Source organism: Peromyscus californicus, unplaced genomic scaffold (genome assembly GCF_007827085.1).
Source record: "Peromyscus californicus insignis strain IS unplaced genomic scaffold, ASM782708v3 Scaffold_11__1_contigs__length_118956290, whole genome shotgun sequence".
Taxonomy (NCBI): Eukaryota; Metazoa; Chordata; class Mammalia; order Rodentia; family Cricetidae; genus Peromyscus; species Peromyscus californicus.
The window spans coordinates 18,499,715-18,523,133 of NW_026294402.1; the positions used below are offsets into that span (position 1 = coordinate 18,499,715).

A 23,419-nucleotide genomic window follows, 5' to 3' on the forward strand; every position below is an offset into this window, starting at 1 on the left:
TATTTATGTATTTAGGAATACTTACATACGTACATACATATATTCATACATACATGTATGTAACAACAATTAATAAACAACAAAAGAAGCCACAATTTTGAAAGAACAAGTAGGTCTACATGGGAGGGTTTTCAAGGATAAAATGGAAGGGGAAAAATCATGTAATTATAATCCCCCAAAATAGAAATAATTAAAAATATTAACTTAAAAATATTTCTGGGGACTGGAGAGATGGCTCAGCAGTTAAGAGTACTTGTTACTTCTCCAGAGGATACAAGTTTGGATTCTAGCACCCACTTTGTGCAGCTCATAACCACCTGTAACTTCCATTCCAGGGATCTGGTGCCCTCTACTTTCTATAGGTACCTTCTCTCTCTCTCTCTCTCTCTCTCTCTCTCTCTCTCTCTCTCTCTCTCTCACACACACACACACACACACACACACACACACACACACACACACACACACACATGCACCACAATAAATAAACAAATAAAATCTTATAAAATCAAATTCTAGTCTATATTAGAAAATTACATAGATATCTACTATCTTTTGACTGGGTGAAAAATCACTAAGAAGATACTGCTTAAAACTCAATCTTGTAACAATGAAAAATGTCACTGTCCAGTGGACGTTTATTGCTTTTACAGTTATTTCAGTGAACCATACTTCTTCCCTAAGTTTTTTATAGGACTTAACACCAGGTGATACTCAGCTGATATTTATTGAAGACACTGTGAATGTGTGTGTGTGTGTGTGTGTGTGTGTGTGTGTGTGTGTGTTTGGTGGTATGCCCCTTATGGTAAATCAATCTTTGTAAGAGAAATATATTTTTTAGAATATATTCTTTTTATTTTTGAAAAAACAAGAAAGCAGAACTACTTTAAAAATAAGTAAAGCTTTTTGCCGAAGTGGATTTGCTAGCTCCAAAGAGTTCTGTGGAAGCAGTGTGTGCAAAGGACATGCTGTTGGCCAGCTAGACGTGGAATCGAGGTGAGATGGTGAAGACTCTCACATCATCAAGCCTCCAGTTCAGCACTGCAGAGCAGGCCAGTGACCAGCACAGGCAGTCTTGTTATGGAGGTCCTGTGAAGGACCTCACGCTGGCACAGTGGGAGGGGTGGGGAGGTGAAGCATCTTTTCAAGAGAGAGGGCCCATAGTAGGCAGCCAGGAGTGCTCTTGGAGTAGCCATCTTAACACTAAACAAAATCCCAAAGAAAAACCAATATAATGCAATGTAACTCAGCTCCAAGACACAGCATTGATCCTTTCTCCTTTGATTATCTTACTGTGTATGTGTAACAGGTTAGACTCCCAGACTGTCCACCTGTACCCTAGGTACCAGTTCTTCTGAGAGGACTGGCCATGGACAGCCAATAAACCACCCTTTTGGAATGTGCTAGATGGAAGTTAGTTCTGTTTAGCTGAACAGATGTTTGAGGAGCTGGTTATATCTTAGGCCCTCACTAGTGCCATGCTAGGGATGCAGTAGACACAAATAAACAGTCTCTGCTTTTGTAGGGCTGGAAGCATTAAATATATAATTCTAAGTAAGATGGATACAATAGAGGAGGCCATATAGGTGCTGTAAGAGAGTAAGATGTGGATATCATGCTATCTATTTTGGTAAGTAATATCTATTTTTATCTTAAAAATCAATCCCATGATAAGCTACTGAGGTCAAGACTTTATAAGAAGAATGAAAAGGCAAATGGAATGCATAATTATCTTCAGGTCTGTGAATTTTTGGTATGCTTTAATGAAGATTATGTTGGTTGAATTTGTAGCCTTGCAACACTAAAGATGAAGAGGATGGCAATCATACTGGCCTTTGTTGTGTGCCTACTGTGTGCTAGGTGCTGTGGCAAACATGCCTACTGTGTGCTAGGCACTGTGACAAGCATCTGTGTTACAGAGGAGAAAACCAATGCAAAAAGGGATCAAGGAACCCTCTTAGGGCCAAATGGCAAGGGCCTGAATTTAGTTTTTCATCTGTTAGGAGGTTAGTTTCTTTTAATGTTTGATGTGCCTCATCATTGCAGGGGTTACGGACTCAAATGACTATAAGGCCACCAAGCAGTGCAGGTGCAGATGAATGACAAGAAGAAGAATGTGTGGGTTTATTTATTTTTAACTGTTGATTGATTCTGTGTGGGTTTCACATCATACATCCTGTTCCCATTCATCTTTCCATCCCGCCCTTACAATGCGCTCCCTCCCAATAAAATAAAATAAAATTTAAAAGAAAAAAAATCTCATCATGGAAGCTGTGGTGTGTCACAGTGAGTCACACAGTAAACCCTTTAGTCCATACATCTTTACTTGCAAGTGTTCATTGCAGTGAGTTGTTGTTCTGGTTCGAGGCCTCTGGTTTCTGCCACACTATTGATACTGGGCCCCCACTGGTAGTCCTCTTGGATATTCTGTTGTTGTCCTGTGTCATGGAGATCCTGCAGCTTTGGACCTGCAGGACCAGCCCCTTCATGTGCTCCAGCAGATCATAGCAGGTGTGGATGTTGGGCTGGGCCTACTCATATCTGTTGTTCTGGGCCCAGTTGGTAGCTGAGTTGATCATCCCACCAGCTCTCCCTCATCCTCAGCACCAGGGTGAGCGCTCCAGCACTGCCTCCCTGGCTAGTTCACCCAAAGCAGCAGGCAGCAAGGAGCAGGGCCACTCTCTAGAGTGCTGCAGCTGGTGAGGGGCATGGCCAGCTCTCCCACCTGCCAGTGTGGGTTTATTTAAAGGGAGACATGCAAAGGATTCTGGATTCTTCAACCCCATGCAATCTGTTGCTGAGGAGAGTTCATTTATAGATTTTTGTCACCTTAACCTGGTAAAAATAATAACATAGATGCCCCCCTCCCCAGTGTCTGTCTGTCTGTCTGTATCTGAGAATGCAGCATGGTATTATGAGAAGGACTTCTGCTTTGTGGGTTTTGGGCAGACTTTATTTGAATCTTGGCCTTGACATATGGTTTTGACCAAGTTGGCTAATCTCTCTGAATCTTATTTTCTTCATTAGTCACAAATAATAATTTTCTAGAGGGGTTGTTAAAAGATTCAGCTATAATCTCTATTGAATTCTCAAATCTATGTCTAGCACATGGTAGACATAGTAAGTCGCTGTGTTATTAGTGTAGTACATTTTTTTCTTATTTAATTCTCAGCAGGCAGCTTGTTTTGCAGAGACTCCCCACTGCATACTATCTTTGCTTATTTAATCAGCGTGCAACTCTTTTTTTAAAAAATTGTTTGTTTTCACATCCTGAGCACAGTCTCCCCTCTCTCCTCTCTGCCCAGTCCTGCCCTCTACCCCCATCTACCCCTCCTCTTCCATTTCTCTTCAGAAAAGGGCAGGCCTGCCATGGGTATCAACCAGCCACGGTGTATCAAGTTGTAGTGAGACTAGGCACTCTTCTGTTAAAGCTGGACAAGGCAACCTGGTAGGAGGAAAGGGTCCCCAAAGAACGCAGAAGAGTCAGAGACAGCCCCTGCTCCCATTGTCAGGAGTCCCACAAGAAGACCAAGCTACACAAGTGTAACATAATGCGGGGAGCCCAGGTCAGTCCACGCAGGCTCCCTGGTTGTTGGTTCAGTCTCTGTGAGCCCCTAGGAGCCCAGGTTAGTTGATTTTGTGTTTTCTTATGGTACCCTTGACCCCTCTGGCTCCTACAATCTTTCTTCCCCATCTTCCTCAGGATTCCCTGAGCTCCACTTAATGTTTGGATGTGGGTCTCTGCATCAGTTTTCATCAGTTGCTGGGTGAAGCCTCTCTGATGAAAGTTGGGCTAGGCACCAATCTATGAGTATAGCCGAATATCATTAGGAATCATTTCATTGACTTTTTTTGTTTTTATTGCCAGTTCTGTTTGGTTCTATCCTAGGTCTCTGGGCTATCCCACCTCTGGGTCCTGGCCCTCCAGTCAGTGTCAGTGGTAGGCTCCCTCTCAAGGTATGGGTCTCAAAGTAGACCAGTCATTGGTTGGCCATTCCCACAATTTCTGCTCCACTTTTACCCCAGCACATTATGTAGGCTGGACAAATTGTTGATTGAAGGTTTTATGGCTGGATTGGTGTCCCAATCCCTCCACTGGAAGTTTTGCCTGGTTACAGGAGATGACCAGTTCAGACTCCATATACCCCATTGCTAGGAGTCTTAGCTAGGGTCACCCTCAAAGATTCCTGGGAGTTTCCATTGCACTGGGTTTCTAGCTCTTCCCAGAGATAGCCCCAATTCCAGTTGTCTTTCCTAGTACTCTCTCCCTCCATCCTCCCCCACACTGATTCCTCCTGTTTCTGTCCCCACCCTCTTATCCATACCCTTCCCCTCATCCACTATGTCTATTCTATTTCCTCTTCACAATGAGATTCATGTTCCCCCGCCCCCCATCTCCTCACCTTGAGCCCTCCTCTCTGGGTCTCTGGATTGTAACATGGTTATCTTTTACTTTACAACTAATATCCATTTATAAGTGAGCACATGCCATGCTTGTCTTTCTGGGTCTGGGCTACCTTACTCACGCAGGATGATCTTTTCTAGTTCTATCCATTTGCCAGCAAATTTCATAATATTACCATTTTTAACAGCTTAGTAATACTCTATTGTGTAAATGTACCACATTTTCTTTATCAATTCTTCAGTTGAGGAACATCTGGTTTTTTCCAAGTTCCGGCTATTATGAATAAAGCTGCTGTGAACATAGTTGAGCAAGTGTCCTTGTGGTATGGTAGAGCATCCTTTGGGCATATGCCCAGGATTGGTATAGCTGGGTCTTGAGATTAATTCCCATTTTTCTGAGAAACTGCCATAATGATTTCCAATGTGCCTGTACAAGTTTCCATTTCCACCAGCAGTGGAGGAATGTTCCACTTGCTCTACATCCTTACCCAAAGGAGCTGTCACTTGTGTTTTTTTATCCTAGCCATTCTGACAGGTATAGGATAGAATCTTAGTCATTTTGATTTGCATTTCCCTGATGGCTAAGGATGTTGAACAGTTCTTTCAGTGCTTCTCAGCCATTTGAGATTCTGCTGTTGAGAATTCTGTTTAGATCTTTACCCCATTAATCTAGGTAAGAGTTTGCCTATCTTGTTGATTTTTCTCAAAGAGTTAACTCTTTCTTTCATTGATTCTTTGTGTTGTTCTCTTTGTTTCTATTTTATTGATTTCAGCCTTCAGTTTGATTATTGCCTCTCTTCTTCTACTCTTTGGTGTGTTTGCTTCTTTTTGTTCTAGAGCTTTTGGGTGTGCTGTTAAGTCACTTGTATGAGATCTCTCCAAATTCTTCATGAAGGCACTTAGTGTTATGAATTTTCCTTTTAGCACTGCTTTCATAGTGTCCCATAAATTTGGGTATGTTGTGCATTCGTTTTCATTGGGTTCTAGGAAGTCTTTAATTCTTTCTTACTTTATTCCTTGACTCAGTGGTAATTCAGTAGAGACGTACTTAGTTTCCATGAGTTTGTAGACTTTCTGTAGTTAATGCTATTGTTGAACTCCAACTTTAATCCATGGTGATCTGATAAGATACAGAGGGGTTATTTCAGTTTTATTGTATCTGTTGAGAATTGCTTTGTGACTGAGTATATGGTTAATTTTGGAGAAGGTTCCATGAAATACTAGGAAGAAAGTATATTCTTTTGTGTTCGGGTGAAATGTTTTGTAGGTATCTGTTAGGTCCATTCGGTTTATAATGTCTGCTAGCTCCAGTGTTTCTCTGTTTAGTTTCTGTCTGGATGACCTGTGAGAGTAGGATGTTGAAGTCTGCCACTATTATTGTATGGGGTTTGAAGTGTGATTTAAGCTTTAGTAATGTTTCCTTTACAGATGTGGGTGCCCTTACATTTGGGGCATAGTGTTTAGGACTGAGACATCATCTTGGTGAATTTATCCTTTGATAAGTATAAAATGCCCTTCTCCATCTCTTTTGATTAATTTAGGTTTGAAGTATATTTTGTTAGATATAGGATAGCTCCACCAGCTTCCTTCATATGTCCATTTGTTTGGAAAATCTTGTTCCAACCCTTTACTCTGAGGTAATTTCTATCTTTGATGTTAAGGTGTGTTTCCTGTATGCAATAGAAGGATGGATCCTGTTTTTGTATCTATCCTGATAGCCTGTGTCTTTTTACTAGTGAATTGAGTTAATTTATATTGAGAGATATTGATGACCAATTATTGTTAATTACTTTTTATTTTGTTGTTGTTGGTGATGATGGTAGTGTGTGTGTGTGTGTGTGTGTGTGTGTGTGTGTGTGTGTGTGTGTGTGTTTCCCTTCTTTGGATTTTGCTGGTGTGAGATTATCTATTACCTGTATTTTTCTGAGTGTAGTTAATGTCCTTGGGTTGGAGTTTTCCTTTTAGTACCTTTTGTAGGGTGAGATTTCTGACTAGATATTGTTTAAATTTGACTTTGTCATGAAATATCTTGTTTTATATGTCAATCTATGGTGATTGACAATTTTGCTGGGTATAGTAGTCTGGGCTGGCATCCATGGTCTCTTTGAGTCTGCAAGACAATCTGTCCAGACCCTTGTAGATTTTAGAGTCTCCATTGAGAAGTTGGGTGTGATTCTAATAGGTCTTCCTTTATATATTACTTGGCTTTTTTCCCTTGCAACTTTTAATATTCTTTTTCTGTTCTGTATGTTTAGTGCTTTGATTATTATGTAATTCAGGGACTTTCTTTTCTGATCCAATCTATTTTATGTTCTGTAAGCTTCTTGTACCTTTATAGGCATGTCCTTCTTTAGGTTAGGAAATTTTTCTTCTATGATTTTGTTAAATATATTTTCTGGGTTTTTGAATGAGGATTCTTCTCCTTCTTCTATTCCTATTATTCTTAGGTTTGATCTTTTCATAGTGTCTCAGATTCCCTGGATGTTTTGTGTAGGAGTCTTTTAGATTCAACATTTTCTTTGACTGATGAATCTATTTCTTTTATCTTATCCTCAGCACCTGAGATTCTCTCTTCCATCTCTTATATTCTGTTGGTGATGCTTGCATCTTTAGGTCCTGTTTGCTTACCTAGATTTTCCATTTTCAGAATTCCCTCAGTTTGTGTTTTCTCTAGTGTTTCTATTTCAGTTTTCATGCCTAGAATAGTTTCCCTTACCTATTTGTTTGTTCTTGACTTTCTTGGCATTCTTTAAGAGATTTATTGATTTCCTCCAGTTTTTTGGTTTCCTTTTCTTCAGTTTCTTAAGGGAGTTTTTCATTTCCTTTTTAATGACCTGTATCATTGTTATAAAGTTGGCTTTATGGTCATTTTCTTGTACTTCAGCTGCATTGGAATATTTAGATCTTGTTGTTACAGAGTAGCTGGGCTCTGGTGGTGCTGTTTTGCCCTGGCTGTTATTTTCACACTGACAGTTAGGCATCTAGGTTTGGGATGATCAGGTCTAGGCCCTGATTTCTGAGTTTGTCTTTGTTGAGTGGGTGGTTTGTTCCTTGGTTTCTATTTCCTTTTTGGGCTTCTAGTCTTTGTGTCCTGGATTTCTTGTGGCTGGTCTGACATCTGAACTAGTAGGAAGTCTCTGTCCAAGCTGGGAGCTGGTTAGCTTAGTGGTTAGCTTGGCCTTTGTTACAGCTGGGGGTCTCTGTTCTTCTGACTGGTATGGGCTGCACCTGCTCTGGTGATTGGTGTGGCCTGCACCTTAGCAGGTGAGGTCTCCCAGAGTTTAGGGAGGGCTGGCCTCAGGAAGGATGATGGGGTGGGAAGGCTTGAGGGCTGGAATAGCTCTTTGGGAACAGAATCCAGGGAGTGTGACAGTTGAGCTGGCTAGTGGGTCACTTACCTGTTCTTCTCAGTGTGCAACCTGTTCTCACTGGTGTGGCCTACACCTGAGCCAAGGGAGTCCGCTGAGGTGGGGGCAGGGCCTAGCACCTGGACAGGTGAGGTCTCTGGGAGTTGGGGGAATAGGGCTGGCTTTGGGGAGGATGATGAGGTAAGACGGCAAGGTCTTTGGGATGGACCTTGCGGAACAGAATCTGGGGAGTAGAGCAGTTCAGCTGGCAGGCGGGTCACTCACCTGTTCTTCCCAGTGTGCAACTCTGAAATTATTTGTGTAAGTAATGCTTGCATCATAATAAGCATCACTGAGCTTCCTTAAAGGCAATTCCTAGGATTATTTAAACTCAAGACGTGAACCCCATCCCACAGGTGGATTACTAAATTCATATTTCCTGATCATGCAAAGGAGATTATGGGTATATTTGTCAATGGACCAGACCCTGTCTAGTATCCATTGTTATAATGATAACATTTGTAATATCATCAAACAAAACTTATTTCTGACAGTCATTTTGGCAATTCATAGTCTCCTGTGTTGACTGAGATACCAGGTGCCTGAATGTCTGTGTTCATGGTCTTCTGCTCTGCTATCTAGGCTTTGCTTCTGATAGAAATCATAGCTGTTTTGAGTATAAGTTCACAGACTCTAGATCAGTGGATCCTGACTTTCTGAGAAAAATATTGACCATTGACAACACCTGGAACTATTTTTGGCTGTTATAGCTAATGGGAGGAGCTCTCATGTGTAGGGCTCAAGATATTATGTACTTCCTGCAGTTGCTGAGACAGCCCCATCACAAAGAACTCCTGGCCCCTTAACCTGCCATGCAGTGGTAACAGTAAAGACTTGGATGCATTTACCAATCAGTGATAATGCTTTGCATATAGAAGGTGTAGATGTTGATCCTGTTTATTTACAAACTGTAATCAGCCTAATAAATCATGTAGCCTACAAGAGTTTTCCCAAAATGACAGGCCTTGATCTTGTTCACCTGAAAGGCAAGCTTGTACTGAGCAGACAGTGTAGTCATCTTTGTGGATGCTCTCACTCAGCTGAGCCACCAGAAGGTGTCATTTATTTTAGTACATCAACTGCTCAAGAAAATCTTGCCATGTGCCTGAGACTGTGGGTAGGTACAGCCGGTCATAGGGCAGTTGCTGGCCTGGAAGCATTTTCATAGAGCAGAAACTAAGCTCATCTGCAGCAAGGCCTCTTCCAATCTAGTGTTCCCACAGGCTGTGACTGTAGAAACACTCAACTTTACCCCACTTCAGGCCACATGAACCCAGGCAACTCCACTCATCGCCTTGTGTGTTATTTCCATGTGGTCTAGTTGTAAGCATGCACTACCACATAGTAAGGGTTTAATGTCTTTCATCTTAGAAAGCAAAATCATAGAAAACACAAGTGTTTAAAAGAACCATACCTTGTCTACGGACTCTTGTTATGTGGCTCAGGCTGACTAGGACCTCCTGATCTTCCCACCCCAGCCTCCCTGTTGCTGGGAATCCAGCCTACACACCATTGCCTAGTTTGAAAACACTGGATATCCTAAAAGAAGATTCATAGAGAGGAAAAACAATAGATTTTTGTTTGTTTTCTAGTTTACCTGTGCTTGTGTGTATGCGTGTGTGTGCATGTGTACATGTGTGTAAATGCTACTTCATTTCAGGAACTCAGGAAATGATCAGTATTGTCACCCTCACTGTGGGGTCTCCAGGTTCTCTTTTTTTGCCAGCATAAGTGGATCACTAACATACTCCAATTGATCACATTTAGAACACTGTCTTAACTGACGTGTTAACAGAACACTGACGGCCTTAGGTAAGGGAATGCTCGGGACACCCAGCCAGCTAGCTCCCCACCTCACCATTGTCCCTCTTCATGGAGTATGGTACTCCATGCTGTGTGGGCGGCTTCCTAGTCACAGCCATGTCTGTCTATAAGGCTGTTGCCTGAAACATTCTAAAGTTAGAAATTATTCAGACCCCATCGATGTTGTTTTTGGAGAGAGATAACTGTGGCATTCTCCAGGGCTTGTAAAATGAGCTCTGACATTGCCAACCATAGATTCCTGCTTTACTAGCAATCTGTTCAGTGACAGACCATGGCCAGAAAACATTCATTTGTTTTTTTTTAAAAAGTCTGATTCTATTAATTATCATTTTTTAAATTTGGGTTTCACTTGGCTATAGGTAGACCGTTTTATAGGAAGAGGTAAAACTCTGGTCAACTGTGGGGGGCGGAGAGGTGGGGAGGTAAAAGTCATAATCAGGCCTGAGATCAGTTGTATTTTTAGTTTTCTATGAGACGGAATTGGAGTGAGTTTCCTTTCAGCTGATGAAGTTACATGTCTATTTAGTGAATAAGCTTTGCAGAAATAGCAGAGTTTTTCTCTGTGTCACTTGTAAATTATTTATTGTCTGTCTCATTTAACATTGTTATGTATCAATGGTTTACATTTGAAATGCCCCAGCCAACGTCTTTGTCTCTACATTGCTTACGTTTTATATTCTTCTGGGCAGAGCATTTAAAAGGGGGAAAAAGTGGGAGGAGTTTCTTAAGTATAATGAAGTTTCTCAGGAATAATTTGTTTTCTAAAACAAGTTTTATGTGAATTCTCAAGGCATTTGGCAAGTGTAGATTAGCGTCAGGGAAAATTCTTATCTTGGCAAGAGCCGCCATGATTTTGAGGATCACAACAGCCATGCCTTGCTGTTCCTGACTGTTGGGTTGTTTCCTTATCTTTTTATAAATATGGAATGTGTGAGTCAAGCTTTTAACAAGACATATCCATTGATTTCTGCTATTATTAGCTAACCAAAATGGTCATGGTGAAAAATGTACCCTAATCCCAGGTGTGGTTTAGAAATTTAAGCTCCCTGTTAGAGGAGATCCCCAGGAGCCTCTCTGTTAGAAACGATGCAGAATGAAATCCATCCCTATCCTCTATATGAAAACTTACAGAGCGCTAAAATGGCTAAGATTATATTCCTGCCCAGTGTGGTGGTGAGTGCCTATAGTCCCAGCATTTGAGAGGCAGAGGCAGGCAGATTTCTGAGTTCAATGCTAGTCTGCATGGCGAGTTCCCACAATGGCAGAACAGGGTGTTGAATTCCCTGGAGATGGTTGTGAGCCATCTTATGGAGGTACTAAGAACTGAACTCTGGTCCTCTGCAAGAGCATCAAGGGTCTTAACATCTGAGCCATCTCTCCAGCTCCTGTCTTCATGTTTTAATAGAAGTGTAACAAAGTAAAATAAGGGATCCACTATGTCTGACTTTCATAGCTTTTGGTAGTATATTTGATGCGGTGTCTCAACATTTTCCTTTGAAACTTGATTAAATTTAGCAACAAAATGAAGACTGTCCTGTTGAGTGATCACAAAGGGTGGGGTATGGGAGAAAGAGTAGTGAGCAGGTGTTCCCTTCGCTTGGGGAGAGGGTAGTTGGTAGTGTGTTCTAAGTATTGGTAGAGTCCTCCTTTTTCAGTGTCGATATTCGTCTAATAGAAATAATTTACCTGTTTTACCTAAACACTATGAGGAGTGTTAAAAAATAGCAGCAGGAGCCACATAAACTAGAGATGAATGCAAGGGATGTGAACTAGTTTTTATTGAGTAGTATTTTGTAGGTGAGAAAACTAAGTCTGAGAGAAATAAAGGTTGTCCTGCTTATGAGTGGCACTGCTAGTATTCACACATAAGCCTTATTGACTCCAAAGCCACATGATTATTCTGTCATTTTGAATGTCAGTAAGCATTAAGCCTTCATCCCAACATGGCATTAGCCATTCATGTATAAAAACGTTACTCCTGTTACTTTTCCCATTGTTGTGACCACATGGCTGACAAGAACCAACTTGTTCTGTCCCCTGGTTTAAAGAAAACAGTCTGTCATTGGGGAGGGAATACAGGATGGGCACGGTGGCAGTTGCGTGGCAACAGCTTGCTCACAATTGGATGGCCTAGAAAATGGGGAGATGAATGCTGGTACTCAGCTCACTCACTGCTTTTTTTTTTTTAACTATTGATTCCTCAGCACATGCCATAGTGTCACCCAGATTCAGGGAGAGCCTCTCTCTACAGCTAATTTCCTGCGCCATCCCCTCATAGATGCAGCTAGAGGTGTCCTTGGTGATTCTAGATCCAGTCAAGTTGACAGTAGAGCTGAACTATCACAGCTGCTCAAGTGAAGATGGTTTCTCATTTATCATTCATGAATCATGCTTTCAAAGTATACTTTTCTATTTCATTTAATTTTAGATCTTTATTGGTATCTAATTACACATATAGAGTGCCTCTGCTTAAAGCATACCGTTAACAATTTTTGTTGTATTCACAGGGGTGTACCATCATCACCGCAGTTTAATTTTAGAGTAACTCGTCCTCCCTAGACAAAGCCCCATCCTCCTTAGCTGTCCTTTCCCAGTCTACCTTGCCACCACCCAACCACTGCAACCTGCATTTATGGATTTGACTGTTCTGAACATAGTCTTTGGGGAAAGCCGCTTTTGTTTAGCACATTTTTTTTAGAGCCATTCATGTTTAATATGTATGTATACCTCTTTCTTTTCATGGTGGAATAATATTTCATTACATGGACATACCAGGTTCTGTTTATCCATTAATCAAGTTGTGGTCAGTTCTTCCTCCTTTTTGGCTACTGTAAATAAGGCTGCTATAAATATCCATGCTACACTTTGGATCTTGGGTATTCATGGGTGTATTAAATGCCAGTTCCCTGACATGGTACCATTGGGAAGTAGTAGAACCTCCTTGAAGTGATGCTTTATAAGTGGTCTTCAACTCATTAGGGATGTACCCTTGAAGGAGATAATGGGACCCGAGTTCTTCCTCATCCTTTTTCTTCCTTGCTGAGGTGAATGGTTTTATATGACCATTCTGGTCTTCTGCATTCATGTGTTACCACAAGCTCTGAGTATTAGGACCAAGTAGCATGTCCTAGACAACCTTCCAAAACTGTAGGCCAAAACAAACCTTTCTTCTTTATAAGTTCATTTTCTTGGGTAATTGTTATACTAACAGGAATCTCATTAACACATTTCATGATCAAATTTTTTAGTTCGCATATATTTTTATTGCTTTTGTTTATATCTTTAGAAGTAGAATTGCTTGGTAGGGCATTTGGTAATGTTGTTTATCTGTTTGAGGAACTGCCAGACTGTTTCCCAAAGTGACTATATCATATTACATTCCTGCCAGCCATGAAAGAGGGTTCCAAATTCTCCTTATCCTTGTCAATCATTGTTAATGCTTCTGTCTCTCTCACTTAAGTCTCATAATGCTACACATATATGTCTTAGTTAGGGTTTTACTGCTGTGAAGAGACACCATAACTGTGGCAACTCTTATAAGGAAACATTTAATTGAGGGGTTCACTTATAGTTGCCGAGGTTCAGTCCATTATCATTGTGGCAGGACGTGTGGTGGCATGCAGGCCGACGACATACTAGAGAGGTAGCTGAGAGTCCTATATCTTGCAGGTAACAGGAAGTTGACTGAGAGACTGGGCAGTATCCTGAGCATAGGAAAGCCCAAAGACCACCCCTACAGTGACACACTTCCTCCAACAAGGTCATACCCACTCCAACAAAGCCACACTTCCTAATAGTGCCACTCCCTGTGAGATTATGGGGGCTGATTACATTCAAACTCCCATACTATGGAATAGCCGCAGGAAAACATTGTCACTGCTATTTATTTATTTATTTATTTATTTATTTATTTATTTATTTATTTATTTATTTATTTTGGGTCTTATATTGTAGTTCAGGCTATTTTTGGGAACTCACTGAAATCCTCTTGCCTCAGCTTCCCAGGTGCTAAGATTACAGACATAAGGCATCATGTTGGGTTCTTTGTGTTACTTCTTAGTTCAGAAATGCCAAGTCTACAAACATTAAACAAGAAGACTCACATGTGTGAAAACAGAAGGGGATATGTGGTATGGGCAGCTCAAAAGAGTAAATCACCTAAAACAAATTTAAAGCTTTTTAATCAGTTGGATGTTTAGAGATCATGTTTCCCACATTTTAAAGATAATGCAACTGGAGCCCAGAAAAGGGAAGCAAACTTATGCTTAAAAGCACTGTCAGGAGGGGAAGGCCTGTCTGCTTGGTTCCCAGGCCCCTTGTGTTCCAGCATGGCCTTCTCCATCCTTTCCTAGGAGCCATGAGGAGCTCCATTGTCTTAACTTGTACATCCATGTTGGCCTGGTACTAGAATAGATCTACCCCAATCCATGTTGGGTATTGGAAGTTCAGCAAAGCTAAGAGCTGCCACAGGGTTACCAGACAGAATTTGTTTTACATATTGCTTATGCAGAAGCCAGTGTGACCTTTTTGGTACATTTTTGGTGCCAAAACCTGGGACACCAAACCCACAGAGTTGCAGAACTCATGTTTTGCAACCAGTATACTAACAGTGACAGTCCACAGCACAGGCTGGGTTTTTTTGGTGACATCTCTAGCTTGAATGTGAAATCTGGCTGTGCTGTTCACCATTGAGTTCTTAAGATGCAGCCAATATTAGCCTCTACCTCATAGGGTTGTTTTGAGAATTGAATGGGCTAATCCCTGTAAAGAATTCAGCTTGTGTTTGGTTCCTAGAAAGGCTTCAGTAAAATATTGATAATTATTACAAACATTGGCTTGTTTAGACTATTGAGATTTTAAGAAAAAAATAGATGAATCATCCTAAAAAAAAAAAAAAAGAGTAGCTTCACTAAAGAAGGTGGCCTGGAAATTATTCTTTAGTCTAGCTTTCATATTTCTGAGCTACACAAAATAGAACAGCCTTCCTGTTGTTAAGATAAAAAGATAGTGTGTTAACATCACATTCTTATGCATTGTGACTTGGTGACTGTGTGTAATGCCGACCCACTCTGGGAAGAGTAGTCATTTTCAGTTAATCTCATGTGGAGAGCCCCAAAGATGTAAAGTATAAATAAAGTACACATGTCTGTGACAGGTGTGGTGTCTAAGCAGCACTTACTCTACATTATCAGTAGGAGGACCCACTGCTGATTTATGGGGTCACCTGTGGACATTTGTACTTCTATGCAGACACAGGGCACTCACTGGGAAGGCAGAAAACACAGTTGAAATCCTGGCACTTCTTTACCCTTGCTCATTGCCCTGGCTGGTGTGCACAGACGGCGCTGAGCCTTCGTCTCTTCATCATTAAATTGGAGATGGGATGGGTGGGGACTGTCAGTAATTTCTGTCTCTGAGGGCCATCAAGAGCACCGAGTGATGGATGCTCACAGCTGGGCCCGGGGCCTGGCTCACAGTCAGTCTCAGCACTTCACGTCTAAGCAGCAACACAGTAGGATTCTGCGTGCCACACATGAGATTGGGAGGCGGATTGGACTAGCTTAGGTGGAGAAATTGGACATGTCCGTGTTCACATAGCATGATTCATGTCTGCTCCGCTGTTGCTGCTGCTGCTGCTTTCCTGTAACCAATTTTAGAGCCTGTCTTGGCAGCTGGAAGTATTTGGGATTAATTTCACACTCGCTTTATGAGTTGAGTGTTTTCCTGCAGCTCCCTGGGCCTCTGCCTCGTTACTTTGGCATCAACTGATATGGCCATTGGACAGAGATGTCCTTTGGGGTCTCCATTTTATTTGGAAACCATCAATTTGAAAAAGCAAAACAAAGGCCCTCAGCACATTGTGCCTGAAACCGTCGCATTTGTTGCTTCCTGTAGCCCTCCCTTCTCTGGATCTGTTGTTCACTCGGGACACACAACTTGCTCAGACAGCGATGAGCCCTGAAAAGAGAGATCACTCGCCCTCCAGTGTTAAGCGCCAGAAGCTGGTTGGCTTCATTTCTCTTAGTTCCAGGTGATCTGGGAGATCTCTTGGGTCTTGGTCATTCAGATCTGAATCTCGATGGGTCTAGTTTTTCCAGCTCTTTTTAATATGCTAATTCTGCTTAATTCATTTGGCTCTCATGGTGAACAAAGTAAACTTGGCTGTTACATGCAAAACTAAATCGAGAACATGGAGATCTGTTTAGTATTTCATGCTGGCCAGTAGGTCAGGACGATTTTCCTTGGGGGTAATTTACATAAGGAATTGTTTATCCCATTTCTCTCCAATTTCTGTGATCGTTTGGGGATAACAGACTCTTTCCACAATGGCACAGAAATATAGCCAGCGAGACTGAAACTTTGAGAGACAGTGCTTCTCCCAGATTGATGTATTTTGGGCCTTGTTCTGGAAAGATCCTGTGGCTTGGGCTGCTGTCTTACTAAGTCATTCTTTCACTCCAGCTGTGTTTAGCAAGTTGGGTGGGTCCACAAACTGACATGTTGCTACACTTAGTGAGAATTTTCCCTTGGTAGTTGGGAACATGCGTAGAAGCTTCATGGTGTCCCATTGAGTGAGTGCCCCAAGCATCTGTTATTCCTGATGGTGCTCTATTGACTGACAGGGACACACAGAATACTCAGGGCCTTTGGAGTTAAGTGCTGCTCTCCACCTGAACACCCCCATGAACAACCTCTTCATTTTCATCCTGCGCCTCCTCAAGCACTCTCTACTCTTCTGCTTTGTTGTAATTGTGTCTTCTTTTAAAGGCCCCTCCCCACTACCTGTGTGTTGGGAGGCCTCCATTCTCAGCTGTGTGCAGGAAAATGATTAGCATTACCTCTGGTGCAGAGGGCAGAGGGCAGAGGGAGCTGGCTCTAACACTCTAGGAGTTTTCTGTTATAGAAAACTCTAGTAGCAGATTTCAAGCTGTTGATGTCTCCAAGCACAGAGTTGGAAGAGTGGGCAGCAGCCTACTTCTGCAAAGTGTTAACCAAAGACAGATATAATAAGCAAAGATTACCACAAGGCCTACAGAACAGCGGGAAATAATGAGTTTTGAATATTTATTGCCTTTGTTTCTTTATAATTTAATTTCAAGTTCTATAATTTTTAGTAATGGCCATATGAAATAAGTGACTTGCAAATTTCCTGAAAATTGAACAATTGGTTCCTTCTCTTGACCTGGGAGGGGCTCACTGAGCCATCCCCAGTGTGCCTCTCCCCCACATGCTCCTCTCTGAAGCCATCCAAGCCCAGCTGTTGTTAGAACAGCCCTCTCCGAACCTACAAAGTGCTTACATTCTCAAGTGGGCTGGGCAGAGACAGACCCCAGTGCTTGAGTTCTGGGCTTTTATTTACTAGGTAGAGATATAGTCAGACTGGCTGCTTAATTTGAAGATCCCAGTACAAAATGAAAATGATGGGCCCTGCTTAGGCAGGCAGGCAAAAAGGGGTATTAAAACAGCTACTAAAATAGAAAATCTTTTCCTTTCTTCAGTGGTCTGATTTCCACAGGTTTTGATCCAAATTTTGTTTTCTATTTTGTATCTTTCAAGTAAAGAAAAATTTAAAACTTTAAGTTTCTGTCAGTTTTACTAGCAATTTTTTTATGGTCAATGCCAATTTTAAATGCAACTCTAAAAGCATTTCACTCGTGTACTTGGATGCATCTACCACCTCCTGCTCATGTGCACACTCTATTTTCTTGATGACTTCAGGGACCTTTCTAAGCATGCACAGCCTCAATCTTCTCACTTTGTCCAAGAGAAAGGTGTCATATAGGTACCAGCGACTGATGACACTGATCACACACGGCACAGAGCAGAATCCATGGCATACCATTTCTGCTCACTTAACTGAAGGATTATCCTTAACAGTCACAGCAGTGATGCAGTTTTCTTTTGGGGTCTATAGGACCTTCCTGACACGGTCAATATTTGCCTCCCTCACTTTATTTTTCTTCTCTAGTATGAAATCTTGGAATGTAGAGATTAGATCTGTCACTAGTGTGCCCCCTATAGTGCATTCTGCAAATTCCTGCACATACCTGGTACTCAGGAGATGTTCATGACCTTGATCTTTCTATGAGTTCAACTCTTGACTGTAAGCAATCTGTCAGTATCATTGCTCCACAATGATGCTTAATTTTTAACACTCACAGCAAGACAGAGAGCGAGCTTAGACTTTCACAGGAGCTGGTTGTGTTCCTGGTGAGATGACATATGATTTCAGGTGTCACGGTTTAAGCAAAGTGGCCTCTCCCATCTCTTTTAGAAGACTTCTTGAAGTAATGGGAAAGGGATGAGTTCCAACTCCACTTGAGTAAAAGAGGCCCCAGGGATATTAACTCTGGTCCATCATAATCAGTCCCTTGCTAGCTTCTTTTACACTTTCTTTTCTGCACAATTAGAACATTATTATAGTAATGCTTCTTCCCACTAATTGGTTCTGTATGTATGCTTTCTTTTAAACAATTATGAGGTCCCGTGGGCTAAAAGCTCTCGTCTACTTCTTTAGAATGCCAGAGGAAAGCACAGTCCTAGGCACACAGTAAGCAGTGCATTTTATGTGGTGCTGGCCTTGGTTCAGACCCCATGGCTCCCTGGAGAGCTGACTGAACTGTAATTGGCTTCTGTAACTCCTTTAAGATGTTGGTCACATGGCAAAGAATCCTGGTGCTCACAGCATGTTCAGGCAAAGATCTTTGGTTGTGCTGTCTTTCCATAGCTCACATCTCGTTTCCAGTGTCTCCTAGACACTCTGACGACTGTCCCTGTGGAGCCCCTCGCCCCACATGGAATTTGAGAGACCACACAGCTGTAGACTCTCCTTGTTTGAATGATGATGTTTTAACAAGCCCTTTGGGCCAGTGTCAATAAGCCATGAAATATCACCAAATGGCTCGTCTGCACCAGACTTCTGAATCTCATCTGAGTCCTCAAGCTGGCGGGGACTTTGAGAAGGAGTTTATTGCTCCAGGGTTGGCTCTTCCTGTTCTGGGGACTATAGACGCTATGAATCTCTGGGGCAGTCAGTTCATTACTTTTAATGAGCACAGAATTCACCAAGACATTAAAATAAAATAGAATCAAACACCAATGGGCAGACTTGCATATTCCACCCAATTGTTGCTTTAGTTCCTTTTTCCACAAGATTATTCAAGAGAAGTGTTTAAGGCAGATTCTATTCAGTCCTGCCAAGTTCTATCCTGAGTAGATTTGGCATTGCAAACCTAACACACCCTGAGCTGTTTTTAATGCCCTGTGGGTTGGTGTCTGACATTTGTGTTAAAATGACAGTTTTCAAACTGATCAGATAGTTGAACATTGTTTGACTTTTACATATGTTAAAGAATTGAATATCCCAATGTTTTTAATCTATAAAGACAAATTTAAAAGGTAAGTTATTTTCCGGAAAAAAAAGTGACGAAGTTGTTTAAAACACAGAAATATAGTTAGTTTGATTTTATTTTAATTGCTCAGTCTTCAGAGCTAATTATAAAAACCTGAAATAGTTTTACTCTTGAGTACTCATATCCCCACATACGGAAGGAAGCCAGCTGATAGCGACGCACACACATGGAACAATGTCCCTGTAAAGCTGATCTGTGGCTGTTCCTACCCTGGCCATATGGATTTGGAATTACTTGAGACATTTTCTCAAAGAAGGAAGCTAGTAGATGAATGATGACTTCTTCATTATTCAACCTAACTGGGTCTGTGGAAGACAAAGTTCATCGAGTTGTTTGGAAGGAAAACAAAAGTGTGCCAAATGTACCTTGTTGGGGGCTCGGGGACTGTGAAATCATCCCTAACCCAAGTGTATCGTCCCTTCAGGTGATTGCTCTAGCAGATGCCGTGGAGGAGAACCAAGACAAGCTGTTGCAGTCCTCCGCCGGCCTGAGGAGTGCCACCCATTTGCTGATCCTGCTGGTCAGGCTGTGGCAGAAGCTGAGCGCTGACCAGACTGCTATTCTAGAAGCAGCATTTCTGCCCCTCCAGGAAGACACTCAGGAACTGGTAAGGACCCATAAGCCCCACAGCTGCATAATTGAAAAGGCTTTGGTTTGGGGGAGATATCACATGGCTACCTATGTTTTTTAAGGCATCAAAGGGGGCTGTGTTTTTACAAAAACGCTGTTTTCTTTTTCTTTAAACCATAATAAAAGTGTCATATGACGGCACTTTTCTTTCCTCCTTGAGCGGTTTTAAAAATAGGTATATAGTCCATTTTTATGTAGTACCCAGTCTGTTTTTATGTGCTCCTCAATCTCTGAGAGGCAGAGAAGCAGTCACTTGACAGCCTGAGTGATCACAGTAAAGCCTCCAGATTAGCTAATCCTCCCCAAGTCTGCCAGACAAAACAGCTCAGTCATTTTAATTTGTTCGATGTTCTTAAATTTTAGTGTCACTTCAAAGGTTAGGGTACTGAGATGGCTTTGCTGAAAGTGATGGGAACAGTTCTTTGCATTTACAGAGTTCTTTATAATAGTTCATAAAGCCCTTTGCCTGAGAAGAGGCATTTCAGAATGAAATGGGAAAAGTGAGTCTGTGAGTTAGATTTTAACCAGAGAGTCCATTAACTAAAAACACCTAACTTCTGTGATTCATAGATGTGCACAGGCCCAGGTGCCTTCTGGATGGCCTTTGTGCTTTTATCTGTGGAGAAATAATAGGCCCCTTGGAAACCAGAGATCCAAACTCAGCTCTTGTGGTGGTTGTTTCCAGATTTCAAACCTGGATCTATGAATGTGGTTATGAAGGTGACAGTACTGAGGCTGTTATTCCAAGAGCTCGCCTGGCACTGTTGCAGTGATTTTCCAAGAAATGTCTCCTTTCGTCATAGATGTGGCACCGATGGTAGCTTAAATGATGTCTCCATCTCCATTTTACAACGACAACAACAACAACCCCCTGAGTTTTCTATAGTCAAATACATTTCTAACACTGGTGGCAGCAGGGGCAGCATTTGGACCCAGTCTGTCTGCTCAGAAAGTGTGTGCTTTTAGCCAGGTAACTTGCTTTACTGAACACATTCATTGTCTTAGTTACTTTTCTACTGCCATGAAGAGATGCCATGGCCAAGGATACTTTAAAAAGAAAACATTTAGTTTGATGTTCATGGTTCCAGAGGGTTAGATCCAATGACCATCATGGCTGGCCAGGAACATGGCAACAGGCAGTAAGCATGGCAGTGGAGCAGAGAGAGACAGAGAGAGACACAGAGAGAGACACACACACACACACACAGAGACAGAGACAGAGACAGAGACAGAGACAGAGACAGAGAGAGCTAACTTGGAATGGTGTGGACAAAGCCCACCCCTAGTGACATACCTTCACCAATATAGCCACACCTTCCAGTCCTTCCCAAACCCAACTGGGGACCAAGCATCCAAATATATGAGGCTATAAGGCCCATTCTCATTCAAATCATCACAGTCATAAAAATCACAAGTTTTATCAGCTGCATCAAGTTTTTTTTAAAAGAAAAAGCTTTATTTTGTGACCTAAAATATTAATAAATACACTGGAAAAAAGGAATGCATTTTTGGTTGTAAGTGATATAAAGAGGCTGACTTTTTTTTTAATGTCAAATTGACCTTCAGTAGCAGAACTGGAGCTGCTTAACTGCAGTGAGAGAAGGAACAGTGTGGTGGGACCAGATTATTTATAAACTCGCTTTAGGAGGCGAAAGGCCTCGCTTAATCTCCAGTTTCGGTTCTACCACAAATGACGGTCACTGTGGTCCTCAGCTGTTCTAAACTTCAAGGGGCAAGCTGGGCTCCACCCCAGAAGCTTCGAGAGGAGCTGAAAGGGACAGCTAAGTAGAGCACCGGAAGTTAGAGGTCAGCATTGGAACCTTTATGACAACTGTCCATCTCTCTGCCTTGCTCAGAAGCAAGGATCATACTTAGGTCCTTTTACATTCTTAGGACTTCTTTCTGGACTGGTACGTCGTCAGTGCTTATCCAGTGGAAGAAGGTGGGGAATAGTGAGGGCGGACGAGAAGCAAGCAGTACCGGCCAAGCCATGTAATCTGTGTAGCCCAGTGCGAAGGGGAACCTACACCCCTTGTTCAAAGAGTAGGAGCAGTGGTGCTGTCGGGCTGCTGAGATGGTTCCGCAGGTAAAGGCAATGCCATGCAAGCTTGACCACCCAGGCTGTCTGCCTGGAGACCGGGGAAAGGCACAAGGAGAGAACCGATGCCACAAAGTTGCCGTTGGACCTCCTCATGTGCACTGTGACACGCCATCTCCCCAGCTCACACACATTCACACACACATGTACCCCCCCCCAAAACTAAAAACTAGAAGTCACAGTGAATCCATCCTCCTCCCCGAATCCTATTTCCTTGTCTGCAGGTTCTGAATCTCTGTGTTCTGTGTTCAACTACAGACCAAAAGTGTTACTATGTAAATATTGTCTTGACAAGAGAGAAACTACATTAGCATAGTGTTTATTGTAGTGTGTTGTTATGATTCTTTGATTTTATGATTAGTTATTGTCAACTTCTTTTCTGTGCCTACTTATATATTAGTTGTATATTGTATATAAAACATATGTTTGTGTAAGGTTTGGATTCAGGCACCCACTGCAGGTTTGGTATAGCAGGGGTGAGGAAATGTGCTATCAAGAAAGAGATTTTTGGCCGGGCGGAGGTGGCTCACGCCTTTAATCCCAGCACTCGGGAGGCAGAGCCAGGCGGATCTCTGTGAGTTCGAGGCCAGCCTGGGCTACCAAGTGAGTTCCAGGAAAAGGCGCAAAGCTACACAGAGAAACCCTGTCTCGAAAAACCAAAAAAAAAAAAAAAGAAAGAGATTTTTGTTTTGTGGTTTTTGTTTTTCTTTCTTCAATTTCTCGCAACTTGTCATTTTTTTTATTTGCTCTTTCATGTCCTAGGTAAAGAACAATTAAAAACTGATTTTTATTAGAATGAAACTTACTACTTATCTTTATAATATTCAGTTCCACTCTACGTTCTTAAGTGTGTGTGTGTGTGTGTGTGTGTGTGTGTGTGTGTGTGTGTGTGTGTTACACTGTGTGTGTGGAGGTCAGAGGACAACTGAGGAGAGTTGGTTCTCTCCCACCACCATGTGGATTTTGGAATTGAACTTAGGTTGAGTGTGTTCACCATGTAGGTCTTAGAGAACAGCATCTTTTAGAAAAACATGAGTGTATTCACCTTGTATGCCATAAAGAGCAGAGCCCTATAGAAATACATGAGTGTATTCACCATGTAGGCAGTTGAAAGACTTAGTCCCTTCCTCCTTCTTGGAGACTTCCTACCTTTCCTCTCCATACACCCTCTATTCTCTAAAAAAATGCAGAGAAAGTTTCTTCCAACTTTCTTCTTAATGTGGTGAGATGAGGTGTGTGTACTTGTGTCTGTTGGATATAAGACATTTGAAAAAAAATAGCCTGAAGAATGAATTCAAATAGTAATTTGAATACTTCTTGTTATACTTTTCATCTTTAATTGGACTTTTTTTTTTCACTTTGGAGTTATTGTTGAGACAGCTTGTGTCTTAAAAGAAAAGGAATACTTTTTCATTTTTAAGATATACACATACAGTGTGTGGTTTTGACATGCTAGTTCACAATTCCCCATGCTGTGTCTATAGACCTCACAAATAAATGTTATATGGTAGGACTCTGTGCTATCCAACTGAGACATGAAAATGAAATATTCAAACCTGAAATAATTTGAGAGGAGGGCAAGGCAGGAAAGAAAGGAGTCTCTTACCACAATGTTGAAAATATACCCCATATTGAAGTTATTA

The 23,419-nt window shown here is 41.7% G+C and overlaps 1 protein-coding gene across 5 annotated transcripts in view; it reads left to right on the forward strand.

The window, feature by feature from the left end:
* The window catches only part of Bbs9 (Bardet-Biedl syndrome 9), a 453,439-nt gene that overhangs the window by 331,955 nt on the left and 98,065 nt on the right, over nt 1–23,419 (forward strand). For all 5 annotated transcript variants that reach the window (XM_052754897.1, XM_052754886.1, XM_052754921.1 and 2 more), the window contains one exon: nt 19,473–19,655. In XM_052754897.1, the coding sequence (XP_052610857.1) occupies nt 19,473–19,655 (183 nt within the window). The remainder of the gene's footprint in view (nt 1–19,472; nt 19,656–23,419) is intronic.